Source organism: Acanthochromis polyacanthus, chromosome 14 (assembly GCF_021347895.1).
Source record: "Acanthochromis polyacanthus isolate Apoly-LR-REF ecotype Palm Island chromosome 14, KAUST_Apoly_ChrSc, whole genome shotgun sequence".
NCBI lineage: Eukaryota > Metazoa > Chordata > Actinopteri > Pomacentridae > Acanthochromis > Acanthochromis polyacanthus.
Genome location: NC_067126.1, coordinates 19,296,206 through 19,307,291, shown reverse-complemented (window position 1 = coordinate 19,307,291; position 11,086 = coordinate 19,296,206). Strand labels below are relative to the sequence as shown.

The following is an 11,086-nucleotide window of genomic DNA, read 5'->3' as shown; positions in this document are numbered from 1 at the left end:
CATGTTGCTGTATTTATATTTTTGACCCAGCAGATTTGGTCACTTTTTCTGTTAACCCATAATAAAGTCATAAAAGAACCAAACTTAATGAATGTTTTTGTGACAAATAAGTATCTGTTCCAATCACTCTATCAGAGAAAAATCTGAGTTGTAGAAATAACTGGAAACTCAAGAGAGCTAAGACATTATGTTCTTTACAAGTGTATGTAAACTTTTGACCTCGACTGTATGTGTAGCAGCGACAGCAGAAAGAGGTCGTTTCTCGGTGGAAGAACCGCTTCCGAGTGGCAGCCCCCTTTCTGCTCTTACCTTACTCACTAAACTCAAGTGCCATGGAGGACTCGAGTAGTTGACGTTTTCTGCTGCAACCTTCTCTTTTTCAGCTTTCTTCCACATCCGATCACTCCTGACCTGGTTTTTATTGATGTTTTTGACCCTTTTACCAAACTTTGACCAATCGGAGAACATGAAGTACATCATCGGCATCAGCGGCGTAACCGATGGAGGGAAAACCACCCTCACCAACCACCTGATCAAGAAGCAGCCCAACTGCTGGTCCATCAGGATGACTTCTTCAAGCCCCAAGATCAGGCTGAAGTTGGTGAAGATGGCTTTAAGCAGTACGATGTCATCACTGCTCTGGACATGGACGCCATGATGAGTACGATCTACATGTGGCTGGAGAACCCGGTGAAGTTTGAGAAGTCTCATGGCCTTAATAACATCCTGGACACAGAGATCGTCCCGACGTCCGACCACAAGAAGGTGGAGGAGACTCACATCCTCACTGTGGAGGGCTTCCTGCTTTACACCTACAGGCCTTTGATGGACGTGCTAAACCAACGTTACTTTATTTCCATCCCATATGAAGAATGGAAAAAGAGGAGGTGCTCTTGGAAATAGTCGGTGCCAGACCCCCCGGCCTGTTCGATGGCCACGTCTGGAACATGTACCTGCAACACAAGAACATCTGCTCACTGTGAAAGATTAGTGAGAGCAGCTTTTTGTGATTTCTGTGCAGAACACTATGATGTTTGCTGAGCTGTGAACTATTAAATGACTTAAGAATATAGAGTATTGCTACATTTTATTATTGTTCTCAGGTTTACTGTTAAATGTATAGAGTGCTACTTACTGTATTTTAAAATTTACAGTACGGCACAGAATATGTAGTTTATTTTACCACAGATCAAGGGCACAGATTGTTGTTGTTCACTGTGTATTGGGTAGCACTCATTTTAATTTAGACTGATTAGCATATAGAACCATATGATGTTTCTGGTATACAGCTGAGGACTAGTTGTTAAAAGTACAGAATATTATTTCTTATTTTAGGTGTGATAATTGTCAGTAAACATTCTAAGAAGTGGAAATTAACAGGGTTGTATATAGTGCTGTTCTTGCAAAATATTTGTCACTTAATTGCCCTCAGGATACTGTCGTTGAGCTTACTAGTTTTACATAACAGGCAGATGCTGCAGCTAATGATGTTGTAATTCACGGAAACAAGGAAACAAGTCCATCATAATTTGAATGTTAACAGTCCAAAATGAAAAGGTCATATACAGCTTTCCTACTGGGTTAAAGAGCCAAAAAAGCATGAAAAATACTTTGTAAAAGTGAGAGGTCGGTAGCAGCTTTCATTTTTTCTTACAACTTTTCGGTGGCCCCCCAAAATATCTGTTGTACCCTCCTGTGCCCCCCAACTAAAATTAATCTGGATCCGCCCCTGTTCCAGCACAGTATTTTTAGTTGTTAATCAGATTCCATGCCAAGGGGCTCCTCTGTAATTTCAACCTGATATTAAATTGCAAAAATAAAGATGACTTACTTTTCTGCTTCGTGTCTGTTTATCTCTGGAGCTGTGACATCTTTGGAGTGCCTCAACGGTTGGCACTGTAACTCAGAACATTATTCTGGTCTAAATTCAAATGTCTGTTATCAAACTACTGGATAGTTTGCCATGACATTTAGTAATAACATCCATTGTCACCCTGGAATAAATCATTTGAATATTAACAAAACGTCTCCATGCTAGCACACAAACCTAAGATGATGAACACAGTAAATACTGCCCTGCTAAGGATTAGCATTTTATTTGTCAGTGAGAGAATGCTCATGTCTATGTAGCATAGATTAAACAGTCCATCTTGCTCTTTTGATGACAGACTTCATGAGCATGGGGTAAATCTGACTGGTGAACCGAAGGATTCTTTGCCTGCTGGTACTGTAGTGACTTGCCAATCATAAAGTGAACCCACCTTAAAAATTGCCGTGATTTATCTTTTTTCTTTTCCCAAATAGAACCATCTGTCGATCTATCCATTATCTATACACTGCTTTATCCTCATTAGGGTCATGGGGGGCTGGAGTCTATCCAAGCTGACTTAGGGTGAAGGCAGGGGACACCCTGGACAGGTCACCGGTCTATCACAGGACTACACATAGAGACAATCACACTCACATTCACACCTTCGGACAATTTAGAGTCACCAATTAACTTCAGCATGTTTTTGGACCGTGGGAGGAAGCTGGAGTATCCAGAAAAAAAACTCACCCATGCACAGTGCATGAAGAAAGATCCAAGGCCCAGGCAGGGACATGAACCGAGGATCTTCAAGCTGCAAGGCAACAGTGCTAACCACCAACCACTGTGCAGCCCTAAATAGAACCAGAATTCACAGAATGAACATCAGACTGTATTGAAGGAGACGTGGAACTAGTGGCAGAATCCATAAAGTTAACAAATCAAGTGAGAAGTTCAGTCATTTTCTGAGAGACTTCTGCACAATCTCACATTTATTTGTATCTAGATTAGTCGCCTCCTGTTGGCTGTTAGAAAGAATTAGACTAAAGTTCAAAGTAGTTCTACACTGACTTCACTTTTCAGACCTGAAGGCAGCGTTCACCTTATACACAGCTTTGGAAATGATGATCAGACCTCCTGCTGTTTTCTTTACAAAGTCTACACATTAGGCCTTTGACAAAGGTAATTTTATTTGAATTTTAACATTGCTGTTAAATAATCTTCTAAAAGAAATGAACAAGTTTTATAATAGTTCAATACATGCAGTAAATTATGTTGAAAATATGTTTTGCAGTCTATGATTATACCGTGATAAGTCAGGTGGTGTTCTGATGCCACTGGATGCTACTGGTGCATTTTCTAAAAATATTGCTCAGCTGCTCCTTTATTTATACTGATGCTGCTGAGGTTGTCTTTTAAGGAGGTTATTTCCATGAATGCCTCTAGCCGTCCAGTGTGCTTTGCATTCATAGAAATAAGGAAGCCTCGGGTGTTTCTTTGTGGATTTGCAAACTGCTGATTTTTAGTTAGGAACCCAAATTTAATAAAAAAAACCTGATTCTCACACTAAATCTTAGTCATCTTATTGAACAGCTTTATAAACAAAAAATTAAAAAGCCATCAAGCCACATTCATTCCATCATTGTGCAATTGTAAGGAAATATCAATTCCTAAGCCTTGAGAATTTCAAACTATTTAAAAGTGCTTGCTTAATATATATGTCTATGAATGGGACAGCCCCACTGCCCCTGGGGGATATTAACAAAAAGAGAAATGGTAAGGTCAGCTATCTGGGGTAATTGTGGCATAAAATGTACAAAGTCCTCTGCACAGAATACCTTATCTATTACAGTTTGCACAAACTGGAATACTTTACCTATCAGAGAAAGCTCCACCTGTGTCAGTTTTAAGAGACAGTATAAGGCATGGCTGATTAACAGTCAAACTTGTGAACATTGAGAAAATCAGGCACTTTATAAACACTTTTTCACAGGCTCTGGCTAGAAATCACTTTACTAAAACAAAAAAAGCACTCAGAGAGCAGTACTCCGCCAAGGCTGCTCCGTCCTTGTATGATTTCCGATGGATCAGTCCCAATAAGTCCACAGCAGTGGATTTGTAGTAGGACTGTAATTATGCGATCGTCAGCAGGCAGTTGACTTAGTGTTCACTTGTTGTCATTGTTACAGTGACGCCGTGCCGCTAGCTCACAATGATACAGAAATGTTGAACAAATCCGTGGATCCAGACTGTAAGCTGCATCACTGCCGAAATCTAATCAGTTGGTCCTTGTCATTTCTGATCTTCCATGAAAATTTGATCCAAATCCGTTAATCTGTTTTTTACTAATGTTGCGCACAGACAGACAGACAGACAGACAAACATACTCTGATCATCATATAACTTTACCACATTCCTTGATGGAGTAATAATCGTACTTTAGGGTAGGTTTAACCCAGCCAGAATTAATCTATCATCATTGTCTTTGTTTTGCTATATTACTTTTATATGTCTGTAAACCTGTATTGGAATCCGGCTTATTTATTACAATCTTGTTCACTGCCCCATCAAAATAAATACATTTTTAAAAAAAATAAAAAATTTCAGTGCTCTTTGTATTTGAGATACATTCGCAAGTCCTAAATTTGGCAGTACTGATATACCACATAATTTGGATGTATCAATGTCTCATTTTAAATTTTTATTTACTCTCATAGTTAATTTTGGCTACTGAGATATTCAAGGGCTTTGTCAAACATCTAGATTTCTCAACCATGATTTTTATTTGCTTTTGTTTTACGAGTCTGGAATTCTCAGGCCTGGGGAAAACGCTAACTTATGACATCATTGAAATAATATGAATGGCACTGTTCAAAGAGGGTTTTATGGTGTCACATTCCTATAGCCTGCTCATTTTAAACGTCTGCATTTTTCATAATTTTATTAACCCCGTTTGGGTACAGAAAATTGCTGTCCATAAAATTTTACGATTACAATTCAAACTTTTATAGAGTAAAGATGTGATGTCATAAGATTGCCCTAGCAATGATCCCAGGAGGTGAAGATAGACAGGCCTGTGTATTTCAATAGAAAAGTCATTTGTAAATAATGAAAAATACGTGCAATAAAACCAATAATAATAATAATAATAATAATAATACAATTTTAAAAATCTTTTTTTAAACACTGTTACATAGTTTCCATCACTTTGGAATATATTGCCTCACTCAGTATTGTACCTATTACATTTAGGTTAACCAGATTTTTGCCCATCAGTAGCTACAAAGGGCAAAGTGACATGTTTTGAGTTTTTGCACATTCAAAAAAATACAATCAAAAACTGTAATCTCGTTTCCAAAAGTTTTGATGCTCCTAAATCAGTACACTGTAGTAGCAGTTTTTTTTTTTTTTTTTTTTTTTGCCAGCAGTTACAGGTTCATCTTTATTTGATTAGTCTCTATATGCATCTTTCCTTTCGTCAAATTGGATGCAGGCTGCACAGTGACGTAGTGGTTAGTGCTTTCGCCTTGCAGCTAGACGATCTCAGTCACGTCCCGGCCTTCCCGGAATCTTTCTGCATGGAGTTTGCATGTTCTCCCTGTGCATGCGTGGTACTCCTTGTTTGTTTTTTTAGTTTTATAGCAATAGTCTGAAGTGACTGCATTCTTTATGTCCTAGCTAACCTAATCTGAATGACAAATTGCTTTAAAATCTTTTGACAAATCACCACCAAATATGCACGACCATTCAAAGGTTTGGGGTAATTTAGAAATGTCCTTATTTTTGAAAGAAAAGCAGTTTTTATTCAATCAAGATGACATTCAATTAATCAGATATACAGTCTAGACATTGTCAATGTGGTAAATGACTATTATAGCTGGAAATTACAGATTTTTTAATGGAACATCTACATAGGGGTGCAGAGCCCCATTCCCAGCAACCATCACTCCTGTGTTCTAATGCTACATTGTGTTAGCTAATGGTGTTGAAAGGCTAAGTGATAATTAGAAAACCCTTGTGCAATTATCTTAGCACATGTATAAAAGTGTGAGCTTTCATGGAAAACATGAAATTGTCTGGGTGACCCCAAACTTTTGAACAGTAGTATATATCTGGTAAAATACCTAACGACTGAAGTTCAAAACCAATTTAGGTAACACTTTATAATAACTATACACTATTAAGCATTAGTTAAGCATTGGTTAAGCATAATTTCAGCATTAGTTAATCCTTAAATCCTCATGAACTCATCATGAATTCACCATTAGTAATGCATTACAAAGCATTAGTAAAGACAGTTTTAAATGTTCAACCAACACATTATTAAGCATTAGTTGAACATTAGTAAAGCGCTTAATTCATCGTTAACTCATCATTTGTAACTAATTAGTTATACGTGCTTAATTAATCATGAATTCATGATCTGTATGGCATTTATTATGCATTACTAAGCACTTAATAAATCCGGTTAAAAATGTTTTGTTGCTCATTGATAACCTCAGTTGTTACTACTTTATAAAGGGTTAGCAACTGTGTTAGTATATGATTTACAAACACATATTCATCCTCAATGAATAACTTATTAATGCGGTTACTACTCATTAGTTAAGTATATTCCGTGAGCCCATCTAAAGTGAGGACTATCTATGCTTTATAAAGCATTTATAAATGACACAGAAGCAAAGACATACAAAGTGTCAGTTTTATTGGTCCCAAACAATACAAGCTCTTTCAAATACACACTTTAAACAAATACAATCTATAAAATTTCAAGTAAACTTGACAAATATGTTCAAATAACAACAGTCTGTGATCGTATAAAATAGAAAAATAAAATACAAGCTCTTTAAATACACACTTTGCAATCCTTAACATTTCAAGTAAACTGGTGAACTATCTCTTCAGGGCACACACACCAGATGTAAGTGGCTGCCTGATTCTGGGATTCCGCCAGTGCATTTCAATGGTGTGCCCTTGAAGTGCACAAAGTGCTTTACAGTAAAACAAATATACCGTTTTCAAATATTGCAAGATAACACTAGATAATTTCTGCAACCTGTTTGCCTCTACGATCAGCTGCCATCTCCCCAGCGTGATATGGCTCTCTCTCCGACTTCCGCATTTCAGAAAAATTAAAAAAACCCGCGCGGTCTCGCTCTCCAGAACCGCGGAGGAGGCTGGGACTTGTAGGACTCTGGGACGTGTAGGACGCTACTGCGCATGCTTTTACCGTCAAAAATGCTAGTGCGCATGCTCCAAAATCCCAGAGAGTCCTACCAGTCCCAGCCTCATCCGCGGTTCTGGAGAGCGAGACCGCGCGGGTTTTTTTTTTTTAATTTTTCTGAAATGCGGAAGTCGGAGAGAGAGCCATATCACGCTGGGAAGATGGCAGCTGATCGTAGAGGCAAACAGGTTGCAGAAATTATCTCGTGTTATCTTGCAATATTTGAAAACGGTATATTTGTTTTACTGTAAAGCACTTTGTGCACTTCAAGGGCACACCATTGAAATGCAATGGCGGAATCCCAGAATCAGGCAGCCACTTACATCTGGTGTGTGTGTGCCCTGAAGAGATAGTTCACCAGTTTACTTGAAATGTTAAGGATTGCAAAGTGTGTATTTAAAAGAGCTTGTATTTTATTTTTCTATTTTATACGATCACAGACTGTTGTTATTTGAAGATATTTGTCAAGTTTACTTGAAATTTTATAGATTGTATTTGTTTAAAGTGAGTATTTAAAAGAGCTTGTATTGTTTGGGACCAATAAAACTGACACTTTGTATATCTTTGCTTCTGTGTCATTTATAAATGCTTTATAAAGCATAGATAGTCCTCACTTTAGATGGGCTCACGGAATATACTTAACTCATGAGTAGTAACCGCATTAATAAGTTATTCATTGAGTATGAATATGTGTTTGTAAATCATATACTAACACAGTTGCTAACCCTTTATAAAGTAGTAACAACTGAGATTATCAATGAGCAACAAAACATTTTTAACCGGATTTATTAAGTGCTTAGTAATGCATAATAAATGCCATACAGATCATGAATTCATGATTAAGCACGTATAACTAATTAGTTACAAATGATGAGTTAACGATGAATTAAGCACTTTACTAATGTTCAACTAATGCTTAATAATGTGTTGGTTGAACATTTAAAACTGTCTTTACTAATGCTTTGTAATGCATTACTAATGGTGAATTCATGATGAGTTCATGAGGATTTAAGGATTAACTAATGCTGAAATTATGCTTAACCAATGCTTAACTAATGCTTAATAGTGTATAGTTATTATAAAGTGCTACCCAAATTGAATACACACAGCAAACACTAACAGAAAAAAAACTAAAAACTATCATTTCTAAACAGCAATGCTAAACTGCTTCATTGTTGAAAGAACAAGCTGATATCCCCTTTGATTTGTACTGCTTTTTAATGTGTTTTTTTTTCCATCAGAAATAATAAAAGCCATACAATTTAGCAAACCAGAAATGACAAAGCTCTATACAGGCATAGTAGCTCATTCACACACATTCTACAGTCCAGACAGATCTGTCAAAGTGGGCAGATGCCACTGGAGTTTCCATCTTGGCAAACAAATGGCTAACATTCAGTTTGAAGTTTAGGAAGTCCTTTTAGCCCAACAAGCATTTTGTAGGCAAAAATATAGTGTTTGTTTTTCTTCTTACAAGCTGAGTAGACACAGTCCCAATAACTACCTATGGGCATCTTTCAAGAAAAGGCTGCTTTGAATAAGACTTGTGTACAGATTAGGCAGCAGCGTTAAGGTTACCATTTAATTTGAGCATGCAAGCTCCTGCTAATAAATAATGGAACATTCTAGTCAAATATAAAAGCCCTGTAAGTGCTGTGTTTTTTTAAAGAGATACATTTGAGTTAATGTAGGAGCCCAAACTAACCCTTGTTTATTTTACATCATGCTGGCAGCCAGTTCTTCTGCATCAGGGTTATATGAGGGATGTGTCATTTAAACTGCTCATTCCTCGACTAGGATTTAAAATGCAAAAGCAAAACTAATTTGTCAAGACAATGATATTGCTATTACCATTACAGTTCTTTTAAAGTTTGTTTCCTCAGTGATGAATTTATTTGAACTCAAACGTCCGACGTGGCATAAACACAGCTAAAACACTGTATTAGAATAGAAGTGGCTTCTTTGTAGTGATTTTTCTACACCACATGAGGGCAGCAGCTACTTACTGCACTAACTTGGCTTTCCCACCACAAACTCCAGAGCTATTCTGAGGCCATGTGGGATTTCACTTAAGGAACTAGTAAGTCTGCAGCTACGCATGCAATGACATGAAATGGGCCTGTCAAGATCCAAAACTTCTCTTCTGACAAGTAGAAACACACGGATAATACTTCAACATTTAAGTGCTAAACTTGGACAATGTATTTTCTAGGCAGGTTTAAGTTAATAAAACAATTGTGTTGGCATAACTTTAGGATAACTCCAATTTGGACTTAAGTAACAACAATCTTTCATACAAAATATTTCCTCTCTCTAAAAAAAAAAAATCAAAAAGGCTCCCCAAGAAAACAAGAATGTTAACAAAAGAACATAATGCTGTGAAAAAACATTCAAAAACAGTGATACATCTTTAAATGCACACACTTTACACCTTATATACGTCAACGCACTTGACTTTAGCCAAAATAAAAGCAATCTTCTCTTCTCGCTTTCAGTAATCTTGATGTATACTTTATAATACATGTATACAAGATAACATAGAGCAACAAAGCAAAAAAATAAATATCTTAAGTCACTGTTTGGAAGTTTATATATATATATATATATTTCTATATATGTATATTTATATGTATAGCTTACTTTTGGGTAGGTTGAGTGTTAACAGTTTTGGCTGGCTGACGCAAAGAGCTTCTTTCTATTGACGGAAACTTTCAACAGAGAAAACTGAAGAGCAGTATAGTAGGACAAGACCTTTCTAGAAAGATTGTCCTCACAAATGTACTCTCGGCCCTTCAGTCATGAGTAACACACTGTGGCTATGAGACTGAACAGAGGATGGTGGCAAACAGGGACTCCTCTTTGCTTGTCTGATAGAAACAATCGCGAGACGGTGTGGATGCAATGTTTCAGTGGCCTCCTCACTGTTGAGATTTAGCCGATATCTTCAGATTCTAGCTACATTTCAGAGGAACAACACCAGTTGCGTCTTTAGCTACGCTACTACACTGAGCAGGGAAGGACCTGGAGAACAAACTAATTAACAAGTTTGGCTAGTTGCATATTTAAGACAGCGTGGATGAGTTTGATGTTCTTTTTCTTAAAAAGCTCTGCATTTAGGAAACAAAGTCAGGCACCAAATGTCATCTATAACAGTCCTACTCAAAAAGCAATCTAGAATATTTACACAGACCTCACCAGCTGCAAAAGCGTCCAACAAGACTTTTTGCAAGGTGGCGTAGGTGCAGAATTGACCTACAGTATCAGTACATACAGAGTGAAATAGTTTTAACAGTATTTTTGATTAAGCAGCCATATTTGTTTTACAAAAGAATACTTCCAACCCTCCGACAGTGGCACACTATACACGCCCTGACTACTTTTTTAAAATCTTTGGTTGACCAGTCAAAAGCCTGATAGATTTACAATCCACCTTTTCGTCACACTACTTGACTTCTTCTTTTTTTAAAAAAACAAAAATGAAACAATCACTAAAAAAAATAACATTTGCACGCACAATGTCATTCCCCCTTCCTGTTCATGAGTTACCCTGCCAGGGAGATTCAATCACCTCCCGTCCCGCTGTCACACACAGCCACACCCCATCCTGCACTTCCTCTGGTCCGTTCTGGAGTCCGTCCAAGAATAAAAGCACATGCATGCAAGCCGCACAAGCACACTGCACACTGCACACTCTCTGTCGCGTTCTCTTTCATTTTCTTCCATCCACAACCGCACACACAGACACACACACACACACGTCTGCTTAAATGTAAAAGAGCAGGAAAAATAAGGTGACGTGTAAAACCAAATGCTAAATTGTCCAAAACAGAAAGTGTCTGTGGTTAAAAGGAAAGAAAATAACCAAAGTCAGTTTTTTAAAAAAAGCGCCAGGGTTTGTTTTTTTGCTGACAGCCCTCATCGCTTCTGCGCGGCGATCATCTTCGAGACGAAGTTGACGATGGCGCTGGCAGGCTGGTCTGGGTCCAGCTCAGCGAAGAGGTGGCTGACGTTGTCTGTTGTGCTTCCCTGCTTACGCGCCACAAACCCAAACATCC

At 37.7% G+C, this 11,086-nt stretch overlaps 1 protein-coding gene across 17 annotated transcripts in view; it reads right to left on the bottom strand.

Moving 5' to 3' along the window:
• Positions 1–8,230: 8,230 nt before the first annotated feature.
• tns1b (tensin 1b) overlaps positions 8,231–11,086 on the bottom strand; it is a 213,304-nt gene continuing 210,448 nt past the window's right edge. For all 17 annotated transcript variants that reach the window (XM_051958597.1, XM_051958608.1, XM_051958602.1 and 14 more), the window contains one exon: positions 8,231–11,085. In XM_051958597.1, the coding sequence (XP_051814557.1) occupies positions 10,947–11,085 (139 nt within the window). In that variant the 3' untranslated portion in view covers positions 8,231–10,946. The remainder of the gene's footprint in view (position 11,086) is intronic.